The 26,722-nt window shown below is 43.6% G+C and overlaps 2 protein-coding genes across 2 annotated transcripts in view; both read right to left on the bottom strand.

The window, feature by feature from the left end:
- Positions 1–26,722, bottom strand: part of LOC112451394 (titin) — a gene marked incomplete at its 3' end in the record, with an annotated part of 470,585 nt that overhangs the window by 220,286 nt on the left and 223,577 nt on the right. The gene's annotated exons all lie outside the window — the stretch shown is intronic.
- The window catches only part of ttn.1 (titin, tandem duplicate 1), a 144,512-nt gene continuing 118,663 nt past the window's right edge, over positions 874–26,722 (bottom strand). The window contains exons 176-212 of the mRNA XM_037975997.1: positions 26,339–26,635; positions 25,563–26,150; positions 25,146–25,448; positions 24,656–24,952; positions 24,273–24,560; positions 23,842–24,147; positions 23,379–23,681; positions 22,991–23,296; positions 21,120–22,883; positions 20,718–21,011; positions 20,244–20,528; positions 19,813–20,112; positions 17,635–19,701; positions 17,200–17,502; positions 16,796–17,101; positions 16,312–16,602; positions 15,904–16,203; positions 15,391–15,696; positions 14,952–15,254; positions 14,461–14,742; positions 13,740–14,333; positions 13,359–13,646; positions 12,832–13,131; positions 12,431–12,733; positions 11,962–12,264; positions 11,292–11,876; positions 10,906–11,208; positions 10,369–10,668; positions 9,706–10,281; positions 9,298–9,603; positions 8,565–9,170; positions 3,370–8,468; positions 3,106–3,262; positions 2,555–3,021; positions 2,314–2,467; positions 1,765–2,052; positions 874–1,166 (exon numbers count right to left, since the gene is read on the bottom strand). Of these exons, the coding sequence (XP_037831925.1) occupies positions 874–1,166; positions 1,765–2,052; positions 2,314–2,467; positions 2,555–3,021; positions 3,106–3,262; positions 3,370–8,468; positions 8,565–9,170; positions 9,298–9,603; positions 9,706–10,281; positions 10,369–10,668; positions 10,906–11,208; positions 11,292–11,876; positions 11,962–12,264; positions 12,431–12,733; positions 12,832–13,131; positions 13,359–13,646; positions 13,740–14,333; positions 14,461–14,742; positions 14,952–15,254; positions 15,391–15,696; positions 15,904–16,203; positions 16,312–16,602; positions 16,796–17,101; positions 17,200–17,502; positions 17,635–19,701; positions 19,813–20,112; positions 20,244–20,528; positions 20,718–21,011; positions 21,120–22,883; positions 22,991–23,296; positions 23,379–23,681; positions 23,842–24,147; positions 24,273–24,560; positions 24,656–24,952; positions 25,146–25,448; positions 25,563–26,150; positions 26,339–26,635 (20,411 nt within the window). The remainder of the gene's footprint in view (positions 1,167–1,764; positions 2,053–2,313; positions 2,468–2,554; positions 3,022–3,105; positions 3,263–3,369; positions 8,469–8,564; positions 9,171–9,297; positions 9,604–9,705; positions 10,282–10,368; positions 10,669–10,905; positions 11,209–11,291; positions 11,877–11,961; positions 12,265–12,430; positions 12,734–12,831; positions 13,132–13,358; positions 13,647–13,739; positions 14,334–14,460; positions 14,743–14,951; positions 15,255–15,390; positions 15,697–15,903; positions 16,204–16,311; positions 16,603–16,795; positions 17,102–17,199; positions 17,503–17,634; positions 19,702–19,812; positions 20,113–20,243; positions 20,529–20,717; positions 21,012–21,119; positions 22,884–22,990; positions 23,297–23,378; positions 23,682–23,841; positions 24,148–24,272; positions 24,561–24,655; positions 24,953–25,145; positions 25,449–25,562; positions 26,151–26,338; positions 26,636–26,722) is intronic.

The raw sequence follows: 26,722 nt of genomic DNA, 5'->3' as shown, positions 1-26,722 counted from the left end.
CCTGACTAATGACACGGTGAAACAACTAAAAGCTACACTCACACCCAAAACAAACATGTTAGCTACTATCCTCCAGGAGATGGCGCTGTTTCTGCCCAGAAGAGCCAGTGTTGACTTCCTTTTCACTCATGGCCAGGAGATGTTTCTGTGTAAAAGCCCATCCGGCTGTCCTGTGGCAGAAACAGCGCTCTTTATTCAAATGAATCTTATGGCAGAGAGCGCAGGCCGCTCGCGCTCCCTGCAGGTCATCACATCATGGCGGTACGACACAGTCAGTCTGAGCACAAGGCCAGTTCACGCTGCTTACATGAGGGTGATGCAAACAGCGCTCAGGGCCTTACGCTCATTTTACAACTCAAAGGAAACTGTAATTTTCCACGCACAGAGACGTGTAAAAACTTTGTCTTTCTGTTTCTGGTTCGTAACATCAACAGGGAGCCTCTCTACCTGTTGAGGCAATCTTAGACTTCAACTGATCGTTGAGGCACAGAGTTTAGTTTCTCTCTTTAACAGGGTATTCGTTCCTGTCGAAACTTTCTCCTGTTAAACTACATTTAGTTTCATTAAGTTTCTCTTTAAATTATTGTCATAAATAACAATGCATACATTTCCCATAACCGGTAAACTCGGCTATATACATTATGTACATGTCACAGAAAAATGGATCAAACATCCTAAGTCAATGTTATCCAATATGGCACATTTTACATCTTTAGACTTTAGTCTAGTTTGGCAAAAATTAATGTCAAGTTTGGTACAAAAATAGTTCCTATTTACAAGAATATTCCTGATCTTTATCAAGTAAGGTTGTAAATAAAAAGTTTGGGATGAGGGAAACAGGGGATATATATATATATATATTTTTTTTTTTTTTTACATGGACCGGATGTGAATGTTAACGGTTGCAGAGTCGGAACCAAGCTCGTTGGACAATCGGAGGGTGTATGCTCCGGTGTCAGCTTCCTTCACGGCACAGATCATCAGGGTGGACAGATCATCTGCATTCTCCACACGGAACCGCTCATCCTCATTTGGGAGAGTCCGACCCGAGCGGACCCACTGTACGGAGGGGGCAGGGTCTCCAGAGAAAACGCCTGTCACAGTCAGGGATTTGCCTGGCTCAGCTCTAACATGCTGAGGAAGCACTTCGATCTTTGGTGGAGAGCCTGTTAACAAAGATGAACAAGGTCAGTGATGGATCATCTACTGTACATCCTAAATGGCTCTTACTGTGTTCTTTTCATCCAATCATTGTCTCAACATTTATTACTCAATGGCCTACAATACAGTTTTGCAGGTTGTGAACACAAAAATAGGCCATGATTTTTAAAACGTGACCTTTCAAAATGCTGTTCCATGACTCACTGGTTGCTTGATCGCCAAGTCTCAGAATTCAGTGAGACCACAACTGAAAATGTGCCTGTTTCTCTTCATTTTATTTTAAGTTTGAGTGACAACCTAGTTTCCAAAAGTCACAGCCCAGTAACAGACCACCTTCAGAGTATAAAAAGACTGTGACTTGTTTTACATACTGTATCTTCATGTACATACATGTCACTAGGGTAGAAAAGGCTGAGATTCACCACTGGTTTCAGGTATGAGTGTTTGTTTTAGGCTGCTTTGGTTTCATCAACACGAACATCTAAAATGTTACTTGTTGGTTGCAAAACAGAAAAAAAAACTGAGTCCGGTCTTTCCATAATGCTTTTTCACTCCAGCTTTGTTTACATTGATATCGTTATGGACACATTGTAAAAATCTCACCTCTTTTAGTCCCAGTGGTGAGGGATTCAACATGCGAATGGGCAGACATTTCCATCGTTTGGCTGCTGGAACTCATGGAAACCAAAGACTCAGCCATCATGGCAGATATGTTAGTTGCAGACATGCTCTCAAACGAATATTGGCCGACAGCAGAACGGGAACTGCTGCTGTAGCTGCTGGCTTCCGAATGAACCGAGGAGGCAGAGAAACGTTTCTGCATGCTCACAGCAGCATGAGAAGGAGCTCTGTCTTCCACAATAATCATTTTTGTTGGTTTCTCAACAAGAGCTGTAAAAATGCAAATGACAAGCAAATAGCTCAGACCACAAAGTGCAGAAAGAACATCAGCCTGTATGCAGACACAAAGCACAAGCTGGGGAAGCCGGACTGCCTTGGATTTCGATTTAAAACATCTCTGTGAATTAAAGTTTCAGCCTTGATGTTGGAATCCAAGTCTGTTTTCATGACAGATTTGATCATGCAGACCAATGAACGCCCTGTGAACCAATGCATTTAACTGTGTTTAGCTGAAGAGAAGAGGTAACTTACTGAAGACATTAAGGGATGAAGTTGCAGAGCACTGCCCAAACTCATTCTTGGCTTTTATTGTGTATTTTCCAATGTCTGAAACTGTGGCTTCACATATTTCCAGAGTGTACACGTTCCTGGACCGGCTCAGTCTAATGTTTGGTGTGACAGAAATCTGCAAAAAGAATGGTTATTGACAACATCTGCTAATTATACTTTGTCCTAACAACAAAACAACTTCAAGGAGAGACAAAATACTCACAACTATGTTGTCTTTTAACCACTCCACTTCAGGGGAAGGCTCTCCTGTAATTTCACAGGTAAATTTAACATTTTGTCCCTCGTCAACGTTCTGGGACCTGGGCTGCACCAGGAAGTGGGGTGCACCTGAGTGCTTGGCTGTGACTTTGGTGTGGAACTGACACCAAACCGGGCCCTGCTCTGTTTGAGCCTGGCAGGTGATTATCCCCTGTTCACACTGGCTGACACACCTGATGGTCAGTGTCTGATCATTTCCAGACACTCCATATCTGTACTGCTCTGAGTTGGATACCTCCACCCCGTTCAGGATCCATCTGATGCCAGAGGCCGCTGGGATGTTGGCCCTCAGAGTCAGAGTTTGTCCTTCTGCAACAGACATCTGGTTTTGTGAGGATTTCACCTCTTTTACAGATGATAAAATTTCCTTGTTCAGGATTTCCTCTGAGATTGTTTTGGGGCTCCTTGAACCTAGAACACAATATATGTTTACCTTATTGATGAAAACAGAACCTTTACAACTGCAGGTTTACAGGACAGGTTTTTTTGTCTTACCTCGAACAGCGACTGTGCAGGTGGATGTTGCTGCTCCAGCAGCATTGGTAACAGTGCACTTGTACACCCCACTATCAGAGATTTCTGATTCAGAGATTTCTAGATGAGCTGAACCACCATCTTCAAATATGTCATACTTCCCGCCCTGACACAGAACCTAACCATCAGAAAAATATGGTTGTACTAACTTATGTCACATTTCAGTTAGGGTTTCAATTGAGAAGATTCATGAATATCAAAATACTCAGTATTTAAAAGCATTACCTTTCCATCCTTCATCCACGAGATCGTAGGTTTAGGTTCTCCCATCACCTTTACTGACAGTTTGATGATAGTGTCAAGAGGTGCAGTGATGTCACTCAGTCCATCTGAAAAGGATGGCTTCTTTTCAAGAGGTGGTGACATCACTCTCTTTGGTGACTTGAATGGAGAGATCACGTGGTCCCTTTCAGATGGAGTTGGGGATTTTGGAGTAGGGGACTTTGGCATTGGGGACTTTGGTGTTGGGGATTTTGGTGAGACTGGGGACTTTACTCTTTGAGGTGACTTGACCGGCTCAGGGGACTTTACTCTCTGAGGAGATTTAACTGGTTCAGGAGACTTGGCAACAGGTGATTTAGCCTCTGGAGAAGTAACTCTGGGAGAAGCAACTACTTTTTCCTTTGACTCAGACTTTTTGATTGTTAAACTGAAATGGGCTTCCTGTTTTCCTCCAGAATTTTCAACTAATAGTGTGTAGCTTCCCTCATCTGACATCTCAACAGCAGAGATCTCGAAGGTGGAGTTGTACTGAGTAGAGACAATGTGGTGACGGGCAGAGGGACCAACAGCTTCTCCCTCATGTAGCCAGGTGATAGAGGGGGCTGGATCACCATCCGCATCACACTCAAATCTGGCGTTGTGTCCCTCCTCCACAGTCAAGGATTTTGGTTTGGTCACGATTGTGGCAGGAACACTTGGCTTCTCCTTTGGCTTCTCAACAACAGTAGTGGACTCTTTCACAGTTTCAATGACAACTTTTTCTACAGTTGTTTTAGAAGATGAGACATGGTACACTTCTGTTCGGGTCATCTCTGGTAGATGGGCTGATGGAGGTTCCTCGTCTTTGCGGAGAGATGAAAAAGCAGCATATTCTTCACCTGCTACATCTAGTGTAGCATAGTCAGAAGTCTCTCCTTTACTGTTCTTACAGATTACACGATAGGTACCAGAATCTTCAGTCACACAGTTGTTGATCTGGAGAGTTAAAACACCACTGATGTTGGTCATTTGGTATTTGCTGCTCTGATGAATCTCTTTCCCATTGTGAAACCATGTGATTTCAGGCTCAGGTTTAGCTTGGATATTTAGGGTAAACCTTGTGTTGGAGCCATAGGGTACACGATGAGATCGCATCCTGATGGTAATACGTGGAGTATGGTCAAGGCTAAAGGGAGCCTGTGTCACCACCTCAACTGTCTTCTCTACAGACTTTCTCTCAGATCTGAGAGCCTGTTTCCTTTCTTCATATCTGGATAAAAAGTCCACTTTAGGAAACGTAACATCTGTTTTTAAGGCCTTCTCCTGGGCAGGAGATTTTGATGTTGATGGTTCAGGTAAATGAAGCGCTTTGATTGGTTTAGGTACATATTCTGATGTAAAAGTAGTCAGATGCTCAGATTCCGTGGCCTCGGAGAAGGTTGAAACTGTAACATCTTTTTCCTTTTTCGTGGTTCGTGTCTTCTCCTCAAATTCAATTCGTTTGAGCTGACTCTTGTAAGACGAGATTCTCTCAGTGGTTGTATGTGGGCGTAGCAGTTCCAGATCTTCTCTCTCTTCGTAGACTTTTTGTTTCTGTCTTGGAGGTTTGTGTGTGGCTTTGTCATGACGCTGGCGAAGGTCAACAAAGCTTGGGCCAGCCTCATATTTAGATGGAATTCTGTAGGAGTCATATCTTTTAACTTCTCCTTCTTCCTCCTCACTATAGACCCTCCTTGGAGAGGAAGGTCGTAAAGCAGACAGCTCAAAGCGAACTGGGCTGAGACTTGGTGGAGAAGCAGAGTAGCCTAGTTCCAGCTCCTCTTCCAGACGAAGCCTCTCCTCCTCTGTTCTCTTCATGGACAGATACTCATCCACAGGCAGCAGCAGCTCCTCATCTGAGAGATCACCCAGAGACCTTCTCCTAATTCTCCGATAGGAATCCATCTCAGGAGAAGGAGTGCAATACCTTGCAGGCCTCACAGTCTCTAAGTCATCTTGAGTCACAGATGAGAATCGCCACTTAGGCTTATACTGTTCCTTGATTCTGATGGGCACCTCATAGAACTGTTCCCACCGAGAGAGGCGAATACGTTTCATTCTCTTCTGACGAATTTTTTCCATTGGCTCAGGGAACTCATATTGATCCCGCAGCTTCTTGTACCATTTCATGTCAGAGAGTGGCTGGAAGTGTTTTATTTCCACGTCCTCCTCAAGAACAGCAGGGTTAATGATGCGAGGTGTGGGAACAACATAAGGCATACGTAACCTTTTCTCATCTGCCCGCTTCTTCTTCTCCTCTTGTTCTTTCTTTATCTCAGCCTCAGTCTTCTCACCCTTCTTAGTTGTGACAGCAGGTTTGAACATGATGGCTGCCTCCCTGACAGCTTCGACAGCTAAGGGTGGCAGAGGTGAAACAACAGTACCTGCCATAATCTGAGACAGTCTGACCTTTTTGTCTAATTCTTCCTGCCCAGCCAGTTTTTCTTTCTCCTTTTTGCTGAGCTCATAATCTTTCTTGACATGAGTTACTCTCTCTACTTTAAGTGTTGCTTGGCAACCAGCAGATCCAGCAGAGTTGGTAGCTGTGACTCTGTACACACCAGAGTCCTCAGGAAGAGTGTCTTTCACGTGAAGGATATAATAGTCCAAACCCTCATGAACAACCTCAATGGATGGTCCAAAGGCTAAAGGTGTGCCATCCTTCTCCCACTTCAGTGTTGGGTGGCCAGAAACTCTAATCTCAAAACGGACATTCTGACCCTCCTTGCACTCAACATTTGCAAGCAACCGTTTGAACATAGGCCTCAGGGTGAGGTCTGCTGGTTTAGGTCTGGGAACAACAGTAAGGCGTGCCTTGCAGCTGTCATCACCATACCTGTTGCGAGCCACAACACTATATTCAGCATCATCTTCTTTTTCCAGGTTGTGGATAATTAACTGGTACAAGCCCTTGTCACTAATAAAGGTGTATTTCCTGTCGTCATGTCCAGGGATGAGCTTTTGTCCAGACTTGTGCCAGATGACACGAGGCTCTGGGTGAACAGTAATTGTGACACCAAAACGTACATCCTCACCAAGATAAGCAGTGCGGTTGACTAGAGGGAGTGTGAACTCTGGTGGCTTCTGAAGCATTCTAGTAGTATCAACTCTGCGCTTTGTTCTCCTTACTACACGGGTGGTGAAGAAGTCACGATAAGATCTAACACCACTGACAAACAGCTCAGCATAGGAACTGTCCTCACCATACTCATTTACAACCTTGCATCTGTAAGTACCATCATCGGCTCTTGTGACCTTGTTGATGGTAATTACAGCCAGACCATCTTCATATTCAATTTCATATTTGTCTCCAGCTTCAAGTTGCCTGACACCACAGTACCATGTAACTTCAGTAGAGCTGTCATAGTTTTCAATGTTACAGATGAACTTCACAGTATCTCCCTCAGTCAACACTGCATGGTTAATCTGGCCTGCAAGAGGACCATGTTCAAATGGAGCAATCTTTACCTTTGACACAAAGACGCCACGTTGGGACCTAATTGAGCCACCGCTAGCCACACGGGCTGCAGAGACAACAGTGCTCCATTCTTTCCTGACCATTGTCTGATAGTATCTCTTGTGCCTGCCAGTTGGGATTGCTCTGGCACTGATCTCTTCTGTTGGTTTTGTAAGCCAAGGATGCACCAGAGCCTCAGCTGCAGTCATACGATGCTTGCGTTCCTTTGTTATTAGACGATCTGTGAAATCTAAGGCTTCTACACTAACTTGCTTAAAGCACTCATCATCATAGCTGTAGACTGCATTGGATATGTTATCAATCATCTGTTGGTTAGTTTCAGCTGTGAATGGATTAAGTCCACTAAGGAGAACATAGGTAAGAACACCGACTGACCACATATCAGTGACTGTGCTAACCATGTCACACTGGTGGATCTCGGGAGCAGCATACTCTGCAATGGTGTACTGAATCTTGATTTGCTCTCCAGGAGTCAAGTGTCTGGACTGTCCCAACTCAATAATCTTCACAGTGGAGCTGGTTCTAGTTGTGTACACAATGTTCTCAGGTCTAATATCAAGGTGTCCATATCTCTGAGAATGCAGAAACTCCAGAGCTGAGCACACTTGTCTGATATAGTTTGCAATCTCCCGCTCACTGAGCTCAAACTCTGCTGTATTAAAGCGCTCAAAAATGTCATGACCAGAGATGAAGTCATAGATCATCACCAACTCCTCAGGACTTTCAAAGGACTCATGAAGAAGGAGGAAGTTAGTGTGTCTGGCTAGATTCAGTGTTGCAATTTCTTTCTTAATTATTGCCTGATCAGCACCTCTCACTTTGACAAATTTAGCCATGTAAGTCTTCTGAGAACTGATGTCAACACAGCGGTGGACAATGCCAAACTGACCTCTACCCAGTTCCTCTGCAATGGAATATTTGTTATGCATATTCTTGGTGTCAGAGTGTTGAGCTTTGCCCTTGGGGACTCGTTCAGTTTCATCGACTTCCCTGTCATAAAGCAAAACCCTGGATTTGTCTTCTTTGGTCATGACAGGTCCACTGCTCTCTGATGGGGCACTCTGTCCAAACTTGTTCTCAGCAATGACTCTGAATTGGTAGCTTGTTCCGCCAAATAAATTAATAACAGTGTAGTGGGTGTCACGGGATTGAGCGACACGTTCCCACCTCTCAGCTGTGGTAGGACACTTCTCGATGATGTAACTTATAACCTTGCTGCCACCATCATTTGCTGGGGCCACCCAGTTCAGTGTGACTGAGTCTCTGGAGATGTCACTGGCTTTGACACTACGTGGTGGATCAGGCACATCAGCAACATCCAGCTCTACTGTTTGTTGGTCAATGCCAAATCTGTTCTTGGCACAGACAATGTAGAAACCAGCATCCTTCTTTTCTACTCCATTGGGGAACACCAACGAAGTAAAGGATCTGGTTACAATCACCTGGTAGTGGCCATTGCTGTCGATGAGATCTTGTCCCTTCTGCCATGTGATGACAGGATCTGGCTTACCACTGAAAGGAATCTTGATATTGACCACTTCTCCACGCAGGGCAGGAATGGCTTCCTTGTCCTTTAGGTTCTTTGGCAAGTGGATCTTGGCAGGGACTAGAAATGGAAAGAAAAATGTTTCAGTAAGTGCACATGTTTTATTTAGGTCTAAATATTATGTTTGGTGGAGAAATTGAGTCTTTGTTAGCTTACTTTCAACATCCAGAGAGACTGTAGCACATATAGAGCCTCCTTGATTGGTGGCCCTGATTTGATAAACAGTGGAGTCCTCCTCATCAGCCTCAGTGATGACCAGCTGGTGATATCCTCCCTTAAATTCCTGGATCTTGATCTTCTTTCCATCTGAATGGATCTCCTTTCCTCTTCTGAACCATTTAATCACAGGCTTGGGCTGTCCTGTGATCTTGCAGACCAGGGTAGCATTGCTCTTGTACTTGACACTCATGTTTCTCAGCTCCTCCTTGAAGCCAGGAGCACGGACTTCCACTGCTGTGGATGGAATGATAGGACTGGTCTCTTCACTAAAGTCACTTTCTCCTCCAAGGTTTTCACACTTAACACGGAAGATATACTCAGTGCCCTCAGTGAGGCGCTTGACAGAGAACACAGTTTGTTTGATCTCATCTGTAGTCACTGGAGTCCAGTCAGTCCATTCTTTTCTGTCCTTCTTGTGCTTCTTCTCAAGGCAATAGCTTTTGATCTTAGAGCCACCATCACTGAGTGGAGGTTTCCAAGAAACCACGCAGGAGTCCTTTGTGATTCCAGATACAACTGGTGACAAAGGTGGCGACGGTCTCTCTGTGGACATGAATGTTTGAAAACAAAAGTAGTCAATGCTTTTGCTTTATGTATCGAGTTTTCGCTTCTATGCTTCTGTTCTAAGTCATGAATTCCTTAACATGCTTCATCATTGCATTAAACCTACCCAGTTGGCTCTTGATCAGGATAGGTGAAGTGAGCTCCAGTGGCTCACTGTTGCCATAGCGATTCTGGGCGTACACACGGAAAAAGTATCCAGCGCTGTCAATTAGGTTGGGCACACGGCATGATGTGCTATTAATGGATGAGGAGACCAGTTCCCATTCAGTGCCCTCTTTGTCTTCTCTCTTCTCCACAATATAGTTGGTAATCATGCAGCCTCCATCATCCTTGGGAGGTTTCCAGCTAATGATGACAGAGTTCTTAAGCAGCGCATCCAGGACAATGGGTCCCTGTGGTATATCAGGCTTGTCTAGGAACAAAGACACATTATATTATTAGTTACAAATCTGATTATGGTATTTTAAGAATGCATACATTAATCAATTCAAAGCAGATAATTTTCACAACATACCATAGATTTCAACATTGAATGCAGTGTCAGCCCTGCCAAAGTGGTTGTGCAGTCTAATTCTGTATTTTCCTCCATGCACTCTGCGCTGGACATTCTTGATGACCAAGTGTGTGTAATACTCTGTGGTCTCAATGCTAATGTCTTCTGTGTTCTCCAGTGTTTTAGCTCCTTGTAACCACATGATCTTTGGCTGGGGACGACCAATGTAAACAGCATGGATGCGGAGAGTAGTTCCCAGACCAGAATAGTATGTTTCCTTCAGTGAGTAATCAGGATGGAAGGAAGGAGCAGCCTCTAAAACTAGAAGGCCTGTGGCCTCAGCTTCTCCTGCATCGTTAATGGCTTTGCAGGTGTATTCTCCCTCATCCTCTTGCTGGTCGGTCATAATAGACAGAGAGTGGTTGCGGCCATCGGAGCTCATCTCGTACTTGCGGGACTCAACAATCTCCTTGCCGGCGTGATACCACTTAATTTCAGGGACAGGTCGGCCAACAATCTGGCACTTCATGACAGCAGGCTGGCCAAGCTTGGCAGTAACCTCATCCATTTCCTTTCTCAAGCTTGGTTTGCTTTCAGCTGTGGGTTCAAAACATGAGATTGTCTTAATAAAATATACAAACACGTTCTGTTTAGTAAAGTAACAATATATTTGATTGTAATTACCAATCAGTTTTGTCTTGATGCATGTGGCAGTCCTACGAGGTCTGCTCATTCCTGTTTCATTTTCAGCAAACACTCTGAACTCATATTCTGTGGCCTCAGCCAGTCCTGGCATGGTGAATTCCTTTTCTTTCAGCCTCTCTTTATTGCACTTTTTCCATGTACTCTCAATGGATTTTCTGTATTCTACCCAGTAGCCTAGAACCTCCTTTCCACCATCACATTCTGGAGCTTGCCAGCGAATGGTGATAGAGTTGTTACTCACATTCACAGTGTCAATTTCACCTGGCTGGCTGGGTTTGTCTAGAGCACAGAAATAAAAACAAAAAACATCAAAACTAGTTTTCTAATTGTCTATATTTCTTCTAAAATCACTGCCAGTAAAACTAAAGAAACTAAACTTTACTTTACTACCTCTGAAGATGGTCTATATAATAGCAAAATTACACATTTGGATTTTCTGTAAAATATTATTTGCATTTATCTGTATCATATCCATTAAAGTTACATAAGCTATAGTTATTACAGCACAACACTCACCAAATGGATCTTTGCATGTGACAGGGTCAGATGCAGGACCAGCCTGGCTCTCCCCTATATTGTTGGCAGCAACAATGCGGAACTGGTAGTCCATATCAGGGGTTAGTCCATGTAGAGTAAACATGGTAGAGGTGATCTTGGTCTCATGGCGGGACCATGTCTCGGCAGACACCACCTTATACTCAACAAAGTAGCCAGTGATGGCAGAACCACCATCGTCCTTTGGTCTGGACCAGGCCAGTGCCACTGAACTCTTGGTGACATCCATGATCTCGGGTGGAGCACTTGAAGGCTCAGGTGGACCTGATTATAAAAGCAGATCCATTTTAAAGCAAAAATAAATGACTAGGATTTTCAAAGACAGTTAGCAAAAAAGTAGTACTTACAGAGAGGAGTCTTGGGTACCAGTGGCTGCTCAGATTTTAGAGATCCACTAATACCGAAGGAGTTTTCAGCTGTAACCTTGAAGTGGTACTCTGTTCCCTCTTTAAGTCCTTTAACAATGAGCTGAGTCTCAGTTACTCTAGAGTCCACAGTGTACCAGGCATTTCTTGCTGCTTCACGTCTTTCTACGATGTAACCAAGGATTTCTGAGCCACCATCATTGGTAGGTGGCTTCCATGAAACCTTGACAGAGTTGGCTTGGATCTCTTCAAAGATCATTGGTCCCTCTGGAGCACTTGGACGGCCAATAACCTTGACCTTAATTTGTGCTTTCTTCTTGCCAACCTTATTCTCTAGCAGGAGCTCATACAGACCAGATTCACCTCTTTCTGCTCCCTTGATCACCAGCTCACTGGCATCCTCCGTGGAGGCAATCATGGCTCTGGTGGAGACAGCACCACCATCCTTCAACCACTTGCAGGTTGGGAGGGGTTTTCCTTTAATGGGTATAGAGAGTCTGACCACGCCTCCATGACGAACCACATACAGATCTTTGTATTTCAGCTCCAGGTCATAGTCAGGAGGTTCTACAAATCAATTTAAAGGAAATCTCAGTACAAGTTCAAATTGCATGCATTTGATATTTGAACAAATAGTTTAATGGTTCTTTACCAAGCATCTCTGTTACTTTGACTGCTCCAGGTACTTCAGCAGGTTCTCCAGAGCCACCAGCATTGCAAGCCATCACACGGAATTTGAATTCTTCTCCTTGTGGCATGTTGGTCAGCGTGTACTCACAGATCAGAGATGGTGTGGTGTTGCACTTGATCCAGGACAGTGTACCTACTTTCTGCATTTCAATCAGATACCCATCCACCCTGGCATCTCCCTCATCATCAGGAGGATTCCAAGCCAATGACACAGAGGACTTGGTAGTATCTGTGATTCTTGGGTTCTGAGGACAACCAGGAGGATCTACACAGAAACAAAGTTGCATGTCAGCAATTCCAGGTCCTACTTTGGTATGTTATGATTTTTACCTGCTTGTGTATAACATTTTATTCCAAACTTTATTTTATAGTGTTATCTTAAAGTTTCCTAAGACAATTATCTCTTTTATTCCATCAGTGTTTTCTCTTACCAATTGGATCAGTTGCTACTGCTGGTTTGGATGGAAGGCTTGGTTTGCTCAATCCTCTTGCATTAATAGCAGTGATTCTGTGTTCATACTCCAAACCTTCAATGAGCCCAGTCGACCTATACCTCGTCATGGTCACAGGGTTCTTGTTGGCACGGACCCATCGGTCAGCTCTTACTTCTTTGCGCTCAATGATATATCCTGAAACTTCAAGACCACCATCTTCATCTGGTGGTTCCCATGCCACAGTCATTCCATCACGAGATACATCAAAGATGATTGGACGACCAGGAGGTCCAGGCACATCTGTGGAGGAAGCAAAACATGTAACCATTCTAGTATTACCATAAGACTCTGTATAGAAGTACAAAATATATAACGTTAATTGAGGCCAAAGGTCTTACTCTTAAGGCTCCTGCAGGTGACGATCTCAGACTGCAGGAACTCTCCGGTGCCATAGCGATTTGTAGCAGCTGCACGGAAGACATATTCATCTCCCTCAATTAGGTTCTCAAACCTGAACATTGGTCGGCTTACAGAGTCACAGACAGGCACCCAGCCAGGTCTGTGAGCATCCCGCTGTTCAACTACATAACCACTGATGGGAGCGCCGCCATCTCTGACTGGAGGATCCCAGCTGCAGTTGACAGTGGTGGCATCAATCTCATCAAACCTGATGGGTCCCTTTGGCTCATCAGGTTTAGCTGGTAAGGATGGCAAAACAAAAATTATTGTTACCATCTGTGCAGTTCTATCCCATCCAGGTTGGGGTAATTGTTTCTGCTTATGCAGAAGGCAACTTTTATGATTATCGACAGTTTTATTTACTAAAAGTTAAATGTTAGTGGCACAACTGTTATAGATTACATGTAATACTATCAGTAAAGACATGACTTAAAATGGAAGTAAAAAATTAGGGATAGCTTCTTACAAAGAATGACGACCTTTATGACCTCAGTGATGACTCCAACAGTGTTTTTCACTTCCAGAGTGTAGTCACCACTGTCATCAATGGTGGTGTCAGACACAGTCAGTTTGGAGAACTTGCTAGTGCTCTTGATCTTCACGCGATCTCTAGCTTTTACCCTGTATTCACCAAAGTACCAAGCACAGGTGGGAGGAGGTCTGCCAATGATTGGCAGGTCCACTTCCAGGGTCTTACCAGCGAGAACATTGACAACCTTTTGAGGAATACTAGACAAATCCACCGCAGGCATCACTGAAAGGAACAAAATGAGGTAATCACTAACTTAACTCTACGTTAATACAAATGAAGTTTTCACAGGTAGCATAACTTAGTTTAATTTGTTACCTCTTTGCTCTTGTACAGTGACAGCAGCAACAAGCTCTTTGGGCTCGCTGGCTCCTCTGCTGTTGATTGCTTTAATCCTGAATAAGTACTGCTCGTTCTCATTCAGCTTCTCAATGGTGTGCTCAAAATCTGTGAGTTTCAGTGTAGCCACCTTCATCCACTTGTCAGTGCCAAACTTGCATGCTTCAATCATGTAGCCTGTCAGCCTGCTACCACCATCATGCTCTGGCTTTTCCCAGCCTAGGGTGAGTGTGCTTTTCGTTACATCAATAACCTCCAGCTTGTGTGGTGGAAGAGGCACCTCGCAAACCAGGATGACATCTGGAGTCTCACGGGGCTCACCAACACCGTAAATGTTTTCAGGGAGAACACGGAAGTAATACAGCATGCCCTCCATCAGACCATCAATCTTGTATGATGTTTTGCTGCACTTTGATGTGACAGTCTTGTAGGCTCTCATTGAAGCTTCACGCCTCTCAATGATGTAGTTGTTAACAGGGGCCCCGCCATCCACAGTGGGGGCTTCCCAAGAGATGGTGGCAGTGTCCTTTGTGAGCTCTTTGATTTTGATTGGCCCAGTTGGTCCAGGTGTATCTAAGAATAAAAATAAACTTTGCAGTCAAAATACAAATACTAAAATACAGGTTCTATTTAATGAAATCTTAGTAAATAATTCTGCACATTTTCTCAGCAGTATTCCCAGATTCTGCCATCAACTTACCGTAGACCTTGACAAGAATGCTGACTTCCTGTTTTCCAGCAGAGTTCTCAGCCACCAGTGTGTATTTGCCAGCATCATAACGGTGTACCTTGTCAATAATGAGGGTGGTGGATGTGTTGGTAACCTCAATGAAGCCTCTGTTTTGAAGATCAACACCAGGTTTAGTCCAAGTGATAGTAGGAGCTGGACGACCAGTGACATTGACAAACAGACGGAGGGAGCCACCAGCACGCAGGCAGATTGTCTTTTTGAGGTCATCATGGAGCTCAAAATCAGGAGGTTCTGTTAAAGTGGTTGGGAAAATTAGTGCAAGGGTTACATTATTAAGAAATTTATCAGTTACTGTGTCAGTGAATACCTGAAAGTAAATTATCAGAAAAGTCACACATTTGAATAAAAGGCTGTTCTAGCTGTAAAACAAAATTGGTTGTGTAAATTTTAGAACTTGCTAAACAGAGTTGATTTCTGTATGCATTACTTATTGCTCTTACCAATTCTCTCCACTGGCTCAGTCTCAGCACATGGTTCGCTGAAATCTCCTGTTCCGTTGACGTTAATACCAGCCACTCTGAAGCGGTACTTCTTGCCTGCAGAAAGTCCGGTTGCTATGTACTCTGTGGTGCGCAGGGTCTTTTCATGGGCCTTCTTCCATTCCTCTGCTCCAGCTTCCTGCATCTCCAAAATGTAGCCGATGACATCAGCACCTCCATCATCCACGGGCCGAGACCAGGCAAGGCTAATGCTGTCAACATGGGTGTCAGTGATTCGAGGAATAAAAGGAGGAGCAGGAGTGCCTGAGAAGAGATGATGTAATCATTCATTTATATGTGTTATTGTAAAATATGTATTGATCTGAACCCATTAGACAGATACAATTGAGATCATTCTTGGAATAAGTAGTATGTTATTTTGGTTGTTGAACAGACTTACTTGTCGGCACTCTGCAGACAACATACAGTGAGACCTCACTGGGCTCACTTTCCCCAGCCTTGTTGATAGCTGTTACTCTGAACTGGTAGATATTGCCTTCAGTTAAACCAGACACCTTCAGAAGGGTGTCCAGATGAGCACCATCCCTGTTCACCTTTACCCAGCGGGCACTCTTTCTCTCACGTCTTTCCACCAGGTAATGGGTTATTGGGCTGCCGCCATCAGTCTCTGGCTTCAGCCACTCAATAGTGGCAAAGTCCTTTCCTGATACCAGGATCTCTGGAGCTCCAGGAGGACTGGGCTTAGCTGAAGAACAGAACAGATTAGATTATGTTGAAATTTTTTTTGTTATACTTTCCCTATATTTTTTTTATCTCAGTTTTGGTTAGATTAGTGTGCCTTGCTATCACATCTTCAAACTGTTTTATTAGAACACTGTTCTGGAGTTTAATTGAGATTTTAACTTCATATTTTTTGGTGTCAGTTTACAATATTTTGACTTTCTGTACTTACTGAATGTGTTTCTGGCCACCATTGGCTGTGACTGCAGGTAAATGCCGGCCCCATACTTGTTGACTCCACGAACTCTGAACAAGTACTCAGTGTTCTTGAACAGACCAGTGATGTTTAATGTCAGCTCCTTGCACTCAGCATGCATGACTACCCAGTTGAGTCTGTTGGTGTCACGCCTCTCTACAATGTAGTGAGCAACCTCATCGCCACCATCCTCTAGAGGAGGTTTCCAGCTCAGTGTGCATGACTCCTCTGTTATCTTGCTTATCTCAATGCTGCCTTCACACACTCCAGGTGTGTCTGAAAAAAAAACAGGACAAGGGTAAGTCACTTTGTTTAAATTACCCAAAGAAATCTCTCTAGTATTACCGTTAGTTTAATGGTAAAATATGCCAAAATAACACTTACCAAGCACTTTAACATTGACTTCTGCAGTCTTGGTTCCACTTACATTCCTGACTGTCAGGATATATTTTCCAGTGTCATCCCTGTCACAGAATTTGATGATGGCCATAGCTCTGTGGGAGGTGTACTGCAGGTGGTATTTCTCACACAAATCCAGTTCCCTGTTGCCCTTGGACCAGAAAGCCTTGGGGTCAGGTCTGCCTCCCACTGCAGCATCTAGAACCAGATCTGAACCAGCTCTGACCATTACTGTTTCAGACAGGAGCTTGCTGTCCAGCTGGGCTTTAGGAGGTTCTGTTAAGTGGACACAAATAAGATGGTTATCAAATGCTGCTAAAAACTATACTACACGTTCGGCTGTGTTTAGTTGTGGCACACATTTTTAACGTGTTGGTCAAAGACATGCATCAAAAAAGTAAAATGTCAATTTTTTTAAATTGTATGTCTAAAACTGTGCTAAAAGGGGTGTGAAAGTTACAAAACTTACCAAAGTCAGTCTTGCACTGTACAGATCCTGTAGATTCAGATGGCATGCTGAAGACCTGGTTGGCATTCTTGGCAATAACCCTGAACTCGTAGGCCTCTCCCTCTCCCAGAGCCGTAACAGTGTAGAAGTTGTCTGTCACATTGGTATAGTTACACTTGAGCCAGCGACCTTCACCCGTCAGAGTGTATGGCTTACGCTCGATAATGTAGCCAACAATGGGACTGCCACCATCATTCAGTGGAGTTGACCATTTCAGGGAGACAGTGGTTCTGGTAATATTTGTGACTTCAGGTTTACTTGGTGGATCTGAGCACAAGACCAAAGATGTTTGTCAAACACATTTTTTAAACAGATAGAGAAGAAAAACATTCTGTTATGTGACACTAAACTGTCTCAGAACTCACCAACTGGGTTTTGAGCAACTGCTCCCTTGGAGGCCTCACTGGCTTTGCTGAGTCCAGCACTGTTCATGGCATAAATCCTGAACTGGTATTCTAGGCCTTCAACCAGGACTTCCACTTTGTAGTAGCACTCAAAGCATGGGATCTTGTTTTCTCTAACCCACAATATGTTGTTCCTCTCCTTCTTCTCAATCCAGTAGCCTGTCACCTTGCTTCCACCATCATGGTAGGGTTCCTCCCATTTTAGGGTCATTGTATTTGCTGTGACATTAAAGACTGAGGGTCTTGTCGGAGGGCCTGGAGGTGCTGTGATGAAAATTGACATTTCCTTGTTACAATATGTTTCAACATAAATATTTGTATGCACTGTTTTGAATCATACTAACAATACAGGTTCAAAAGAAAAAAGTAAGTTGAGGTTGATGGAGTAACACTTACAGAAAGGATGCTCTGCAACAATTGTCTCAGACTCTGTAGGCTTGCTGACTCCAAACCTGTTCTCAGCAGATACTCTGAATGTGTACTGCATGTATTTGGTCAGGTGACCAACATGAAGAGATGTGCGCTTCACACTGGAGTTGATCAGCTGCCAAGCTGTAGAACCAGACTCGCGCTTTTCCACAATGTAGTTGGTGATATCAGTACCACCATCATCCTCAGGTGGTTGCCAGTTAACAACACAGGACACAGAAGTGATGGATGAGATTTCAATGGGTCCAGCTGGAGGACTGGGTCTGCCTGTGACGTTAACTTCAATAGTGAATGTCTTGGTTCCTGCAACATTTTCTAGAGTCAGGTAATATTTACCGCCATCCCCTCTCATGGCCTCCTTGACAGAGATACTGGCTCTGTCTTTTGTTACTTTGATGGTGACTCTGTCTGAGTTCTTAAGCCTCATTTCCTCCAACTTCCAGGTGACTTTAGGAGCAGGTCTCCCACTGATAGGAACATCAATGGTGAAGGTGCTGCCAGATCTGCATGTGATGAGCTGGTTGGATATCTCACTGAGGTCAGCAGAAGGTTCAATGTGAGGCTCTTTGACCAGCACAGGAGCCAGTGTTTCCTTGGGCATGCTGTAGCCAGATTCATTTTTAGCCTTCACACGGAAGTCATATTCATCGCCCTTATTGAGCTTTTCAACTACATAGGTAAGATTCTTGGTATTACCTATTACTACCCATTTGTCTGTACCCTTTGGCCTAGCCTCTATGACATAACATTGGATGCGACTGCCACCATCGTGCTCTGGTTTCAGCCAGCCCAGGGACACAGAGTTGTCTGTAGTATCCAGGATGTCCAGTCTTTTTGGGGATGCTGGCTCTGCAGTGGCAATGACTGGGTCTGTAAGCTCAAATGCCTCACCCATACCATGCTGGTTTTCAGCAAAGACTCTGAAGAAATATGGCACTCCCTCCAGCAGATCCTGCATCTTGAGGATACACTCTGTGCACTTTCCACCAGATTGCTGCCAAGTGCGGCGGCTAGCCTCCCGCCTCTCAACAATATAGTGAAAAATTCGAGCTCCACCATCATTGACAGGTGGCTCCCAGATAAGTGTGACTGAACCTCTGCAGACTTCTTTGAAAGCTACAGCCTGTGGAGGTCCAGGAGTGTCCATTACTTTTACCACAAATGTAATGGCTTTACTGCCACTGGCATTCTCCAGGTTAACAGTGTATTTGCCCGTGTCATATCTTGTGCAGTTTTCAATATTTAAAGAGCTGTAACCATCGGTAGTTGCAATCTCTGACATCACACTCAGCTCTCCTTCCTCCTTCACCCAGGTAGCAGCAGGAATGGGTTTTCCTCTAAAGTGGATACCCAAACACACAGAACCTCCAGCCTTGACAATGTGTGTCTGCTTAAAGGTGGCATCAATATCCACCTGTGGTGGTGTTAACCTGTCAACAGCCTGTGCAGGTTCCAGGATCTCCTTGTCTTCACCTCTTCCAACATGATTGACAGCTGCAACACGGAACTTGTAGTCAGTTCCAGTCTGTAGACCAGACACTGTGTAATTTGTTTCAGCCACAAGCTCTTCATTTGCTCTCTTCCACTCAGTTTCTTCTCCCTTCACCATCTCAATAATATAGCCGAGGATTTCCATGCCTCCATCATCCATAGGCCTGCTCCATTCCAAGCTAATGGAGGTGTTTGTGGAGTCTGACACACAGACTACAGATGGAGCACATGGAATATCTTTAGGTTCAGCAGCCTTGATGGGTAAAGAAATGTTGCTTGGGGCACCAACACCAGCATCATTAACAGCCATGACACGGAATTCATATTCCATATCTTCTGTCAGGTTAAGCACCTTGTGAGCACATTCAGTGATAGGCTTCTTGGTGATCACTTTGTAGAAACGAACAGTTTTCTTTTCACGTTTCTCTACAATGTAATACTGTATTGGGTTTCCTCCATCAGATGTTGGGGGAGTCCATGAGAGAGTTATACTCTCTCCTGACACTTCAGTGGCATCAGGAGTTCCTGGAGCATCAGGTGTTGCTGAAAAAATATATTTTGTTAGTTTACTGTAACTAATAAAACATAACAAAAATCTGAATATTTCCTAAATATTATACATTTAAATAAAAGTGGTATAATCATCACACTTACTATATTGCATCTGTGCAATAATTGGGCTGGACTCCAAGGGTCTACCAACTCCAAACTTGTTAACTGCAGAGACCCTGAACTGGTACTCATTGGTCTTGATGAGCTTGGTAGCATTAAAAGTGCACTCCTTACATTCATCAGATACTAAGGCCCAAGAGATCTTGGCAGTCTCCCGTTTCTCAATGATGTAATGTGAAATCTCAGAGCAGCCATCATTCTCTGGTGGGTTCCAAGACAGAGTGCATTTGCCTTCTGAGATATTACTGAAGGTGATTGGTCCTACTGGCTCCCCAGGTGTGTCTGCATCACACAGATGTGTGAAATTGACATTGGCATAAATATAGAAAAGGGAAATAAATGTATAAATAAATAGCATTGGTCATGCAAACAATCATACTAAAGCATACAAAAAAAAAATCAAAACTGTGTACCTTGGACTTGGATGAGAATGCCCTCCTTTTTAGTTCCAGATCCATTAGTAGCCTCTACAGTGTAAAGGCCACGATGTGTACGATCAGCATCTCTGACCGACACAGTACTGGATCCAGGAACAGTAATAATGTCCATCATCTTTTTGGTAATCACTATGCCATCTCTATACCAGACAACCTTGGGAACTGGGCGCCCAGTGATGATCACCTTCAACCTGATGTTGTCTCCTGCTTTTACTGTCAAACCTTCAAAGTATTCGGGGCCAAACTCAATATTTGGAGCAGCTGTTTTAAGAAAAAGGGCATCAGTTTACAGTGAACAGAACTGCTGCACAATAAACAGTAAGTCCCATAAAAATTAGCAGAGCAAGTTTTAAGCAAGACTAAACAGCAACAAATGCAATAAACAAAACCTTTGTTACTTACAATTCAGTTGAAATAAAATTATAGCTTTCCTGTTTTGTTGTTACTCACCATTTTCACTTCTCACGACAATTAATCCAGAGGAGTTGGATGGGGGACTAACCACACCAATGGCATTTCTAGCAATGACTCTGAACTCATAGCGTTCATTTGTTGCCAACCCTGTGACAGTGTATTGACAGTCGTGCACATCGGTCAGGTTGGCTTTGAACCAACGACCATGCCCTTGACGTTTCTCAATGTTGTAACTAGTGATCTTGCTACCACCATCACGTTTAGGTGCATCCCATTTCAGTGTTATTGAGTCACTGGTTACATCAGTGTAGTCAGGTTGGCCAGGTGGATCTGAGAGACATGACATTTTAGTTAGACTTTAAAACAAACACATACATACAACAGGTTGGTACTTTGAATGGTTACAACAGTTGAATGGTTGTCTGAACCAGGACTCACCAACAGGACTGACAGCCATTGTTGGCTTGCTCTCATCACTCATTCGGCTGTAACCAGCATCATTCTGAGCATAGACTCTGAAGGAGTACTCAAGGCCTTCAATGAGCTCCAGAATCCTGTAATCTGTTTCTTTAATCAATACAGTGTTCACTTTTTGCCACATGATGCTGTTCTTTTCCTTCTTCTCCACATGATATCCCTGGATTGGGGTTCCTCCATCATAGATAGGCTGTTCCCACTGGATTGTCATGCCATCATTGGTGACATTGTAAACAACTGGCTTGCCTGGTGGGCCTGGGGGCCTGAATTGATGCTTGGCAATAACCATCTGTGAGACCAGAGGCTCACTGACACCATATCTGTTTTCAGCACACACTCTGAACTGGTATTGGACACCCTTAATCAAGTTAGGGACCCGGAACTGAGTACTCTCTACACTTGAGCATGCCATCTTCCAATCAGACTTTGAGGTGTCTCGTTTCTCCACAGTGTAACAAGTAATATCTCCACCACCATCATCATTAGGTTCATCCCAGGAGATCATGATGCTCTCAGCTCTCACTTCATCCAGGCGGATGGGTCCAACAGGCTTTGCTGGTGGTCCCAGAGTAATGACATGCATGTGGAAGGATTTCCTGTTTACCTTATTATCTAGAGTCAGGGTGTATTTGCCTTCATTTTCCTTTTTCACATTCTTAATCATTAGAGTGGCTTTGTTTTCTGTTGTCTTAAAGCGCACTTGGTCACTCTCCTTCAGAGGCAGGCTGTCCTTTAACCACAGAACAGAGGGTCTGGGCTTCCCTCTGTATGGCAGCTCAATGTGGACATTATGACCCAAACGAACACTGATTCTACCATCTGGGTACTCTCTGAGGTCTGCATCTGGAGTGATAATGTAGTCAATGACCTTTATAGGTCCAGTCTCAACAAAGTCACCTTGGCCCTTCTCATTTCTGGCTGCAACTCTGAAAAACACTTCAGAGTGTTCCTTGAGTTTCTTGACCTCAAATTCACACTGTCTGCTGACTCCTCCCAATGACCAGTCCTCTCCCTTTAGCTTCTTCTCAATAATGTAGTCAGAGATTATGCTGCCCCCATCATAATCAGGCTTCAGCCACTGTAGAGTGACAGAGGTCTTAGATGAATCTTTCATTGAAATGTCTTTGACTGGTCCTGGAGTCTCTGTAGCTTTCACAGGCTCTGGTGTTTCACATGGATCACCAATACCATTCTCGTTCTCGGCTAAGACACGGAAGAAAAAAGATGTCTTTTCTGAGAGATCTTCAATGGTGTATGAAGTATTCATGCATTTGTTTGTCACTGCTGAGTAAGATCTCTTAGAGGAATCCCTTTTCTCAACAATGTAGTTTGTGATCTCAGCACCACCATCGAGGAGAGGAGGTTCCCAGCAGAGTGTTACTTTTCCTCGGGTCACATTCTTCAGAACCAAGTTTCTGCATTGAGCTGGGGTGTCTTGGACCTTCACTGACAGAGTTAGTGTTTTAGGTTCTCCCACACCATTTTCTATTTTGACTGTGTACTTTCCAGTATCTAGCCTGTTCACTTCACGCATAACAAGTACTGTGGTTGTGTCTGAGTGGTGGAACTCATATTTGGGATTGCGATCTATGCATTCTTCTCCTTTGCTCCAGGAAGCAGAGGGAGCAGGTCTACCCTTCAAAGGAACAGACAGCTCTACATCTTTTCCAGCCTTTATGATGTAATGAGTTCTCATGGCCACATCTGAGTCAATCTGGGCCTCCTCTGTAAATAGCATAACAATATACAGTGTTACATGTACTGCAAACAATAAACACATCTCAGGAGGAGTTTTGTAAACTCAACACAGTTTCAGTATGTTTCTAAGTTACCTAGAATATCTTTGGCCTGCACAGGATCAATCATCTCCAGAGGCTCCCCACGGCCAGCACAATTTACAGCTGAGACTCTGAAGAAGTAGTTTATATCTGGTTTTAAATCATGAACTGTGTACTCTGTTGTCTTGACTTCTCCCTTAGACGTAATCATGGCCCACTCTTTCTCTCCTTCAACAAGTTTTTCCACCATGTAGCTGATGACCTCACTGCCTCCATCCCATTCAGGTTTGGACCAACCCAAAGTGATGGATGTCTTGGTGGAGTCCACAACTTTCAATTTACAAGGCTCATCTGGTGGATCTGTGAATGAAATGTATTAGTGGGAAGGGGATGTACCTTGAAATTTATCTTTCTTTAAATCTTTCAGTATCAGATGACTCACCAACAGGGCCAGCAGCCTTATAGTAATCGGATGCATCAGAGAATGGGCCCTCACCAGCTTTGTTAATGGCACAGACACGATATTGGTATTCATTTCCTTCTGTCAGGTGGTACACCATCTGTTTGGCATCAGCAATGGGGTCTTTATAAACTCGGACCCATCGCAAGCTCTTTTTGTCTCGTCTCTCCAAGTAGTAGCCAGTCACAGGACTGCCACCATCCACACCTGGCGTATCCCATTCTACCAGCATGGTAGACTTGGTAATGGTATTCACTTCAGGAGTACAGGGCTGGCCAGGACTTACTTTTGAAAAGAACAAAACAATAGATTTGTTAAGAAATGATAAATGCCATAATGGCAGACAAAACTCAAATGATGTATAATAAAAAAGTATAAATGTGGGCGCCATTTACTAAAGAACAACTGAGAAGGACTACATGCCACTCTACAGCACAAAACTTACCAAATGCATTCTTAGCAATGACAGGCTCAGACTCAAGTGGCTCTCCAGTTCCAAACTTGTTAACACCCATGACGCGGAATACATACTCGTTTCCACGCACCAGCTTTCCAACAGTTATATGTGTTTGCTCATGTTTATCTGAAACTGTTGACCAGACCACTCTGCTGGTTTCACGCCTCTCAACAATATAGTGGGTCACCTTAGAGCCTCCCTGGTCAGACTCAGGCACACGTTCCCAGCTAAAGATGATTCTGTCTGCTGTAATGGAGTTGAAATTAATGAGACCCGCCGGGGGGCCAGGTTTATCTAAGAGGAGGGAAAAAAGGAAAGGAAGAGAACATTACCATTTAAGAAACATGTTAGAATCCATGTCTGAGAAACCAGGTGGTTTAATAAACAAAAAGGAGTTCATTAAAATTGATCTGAAGTACCAAGTATTTCAATCCTGATAGTTGCAGATGCAGATCCCAGAACATTTTTAATCTTTATCTCATATGAGCCTGTATGCATGCGAGTTGTATCCTTGATCAGAACAGCGGAAGAGTCTGTTGTGCTTTCAACAGACACAGTGGAAGATGTTATCAGCTCCTTTCCATCCTTGAGCCACTCGATTGTTGGCAGAGGCTTGGCAATGATTCCTACTCTGAGTTTAACTGAAGCCCCGGCCTTGTACTGAACTACGTCAAGATACTCAGGAGGAAGGTCAATGAATGGGGCACCTGTTGGACATGAAAAATCTAATATATCAAATACATAAATACTGTAAAAGTAAGGCAGACATACAGTAAATCTATGCATAGAATTTGTTGCTTACCACACGCATCAACACAGATAACTGGGCCAGCAATGAGAGATGGGCCGCTGACTGATCCAACTGCGTTTTTGGCATATACTCTGAACTCATAAGATTCATCTTGGCTTAGTCCAGACACAGTAAAGCTCATCTCAATGATGTTTGAAAAGTTGGCCTTCACCCATCTGCCGTTGGAAGCTTCTCTCCGCTCCACACTGTAGCCAGTAATCTTGCTGCCTCCATCATATGGAGGTCGCTGCCAGGTCAAGCTGACAGAGTTCTTAGTGACTTCTGTGATACGGACATTTGCTGGGGGTTCTGCAACATTAATGTGAAAAAAGTTTACTTTCAAAAAGGCTTTGTTTTTCAAAAGGCTTTCTAAAAAAGTTTTTTTCAAATTGTCAATTTTGTTTCTGAAAGAACAATTAATTAAATAAAACTATTTAAGAGGTTAAATCCTAATTTAATTGGGAACTATTGACTTTGTACATATGTTTAACTAGAAACTTACCACAGGCATCAATAGCAAGCACCTCTTCAGAGGTTTTGCTCATCTTTCCAATGCCTGCAGCATTTTCTGCTGCCACCTTGAACTCATAGATGAGGCCAGGGCAGATGTTTGTGACTCGCCACTGGTTTCCTGGGATTGCTGTTTTATTGACTTTCTGCCAGAGGATGCTGCTCCTCTCCTTCATCTGGAGGTGATATCCAATCACAGGACTTCCACCATCACTGACTGGCTCATTCCAGCATACTGTCAGACTCTCTCTGGAAACAAAGCCAACCCATGGTGTGGATGGAGGTCCAGGGATAGCTATGAGACACAGTATTCATGTTAGGGTAGTTAGGAAAGATTCATAAGTCATAAAAAAAGTGTCATAAGGAAATATTGACTTAAGGATGTTCTGAAACATAGTTGATGACTTACTGTATGGAAGCTTAATCATGACTGGTTTGCTGTCAATGTGGTCGCTTACGCCATAACGATTCTGAGCCTTGATTCTGAACTGATATTCCTCTCCCCTGGTGAGCTTAGTCACTTTGATGGCACTTCTTGCAATGCTGGTTGACACCTCTACCCATGAAGGAGTGCTTGTTTCACGTTTCAGAACTATGTAATTTGTAACAGGACTTCCACCATCATACTCTGGAGGAGCCCATTTTAGACATACTGTGGTCTCTCCAACATCTCCAATGTGAACTGGACCAACAGGAGGTCCAGGTCTGTCCAGCACAATGATGATAATAAAGATCTTGGTGGTACCTCCTGAATTTGAGGCTATGATTTCATACTTGCCAGCATCACTTGATATGCTTTCATTTAGGGTGATGATTAAGCTGTCTGGAGTAACTTCTGTCAGAAGCCTCTTGGATCCTTTGATGACAACATTATTTTTGGATAATGTCACCTTTGGTGTGGGCTTGCCAGTGAGAGGAATCTCAAAGGTTAGGCCAGACCCTGCTTTCACATAAACTGTATTCTTGGGGTAGTTCTTCAAATCAAACTCGGGAGCCTCTGTTGAAAGATTTGGACAAGGTTATGAAGTATGAACAAAAAATATTTTCAAACTAATACAACTGTTAACCTCAACACATGATGTACAAAAAAAAATCTATTGATGTACATTTATACTACATCTAAAACAACATTTAACATAATTTTCTACTATTATTAAAATTTACTTGTAAAGTTGGAAATAATACCTTGTATCTCCTTGACAATAACTGGAACAATCATCTCCTTGGGTTCACTGAGTCCAGCATGATTCTCAGCACGAACCCTGAAGAAGTACTCGGCTCCTTCTCTTAGGCTCTTGATGGTATGAGTCATGGTTTTCACAGTGGCACACTTCACCCACTTGGTCTGTCCTTTCTCCAGGGCATCAATGAGGTAACCAGTGACTTTACTTCCACCATCATACTCTGGTCTTGTCCAGGCAATGGTAACACAGTCCTTGGTAACATTTGCTACTCCAAGTTTCATAGGTGGACTTGGTACCTCTGTAACGCACAGTGAGACATTTAATTTACAATTTTATTGTAAACAAAACTTGTATAAAATCAACTTTACAACTATCCTCAATCTTT

The sequence above is a fragment of the Kryptolebias marmoratus genome, linkage group LG6 (assembly GCF_001649575.2).
Source record: "Kryptolebias marmoratus isolate JLee-2015 linkage group LG6, ASM164957v2, whole genome shotgun sequence".
NCBI classification, from domain to species: Eukaryota; Metazoa; Chordata; class Actinopteri; order Cyprinodontiformes; family Rivulidae; genus Kryptolebias; species Kryptolebias marmoratus.
The sequence above is the reverse complement of the archived record's forward strand: the minus strand, read 5'-3'. Positions and strand labels throughout refer to the sequence as shown.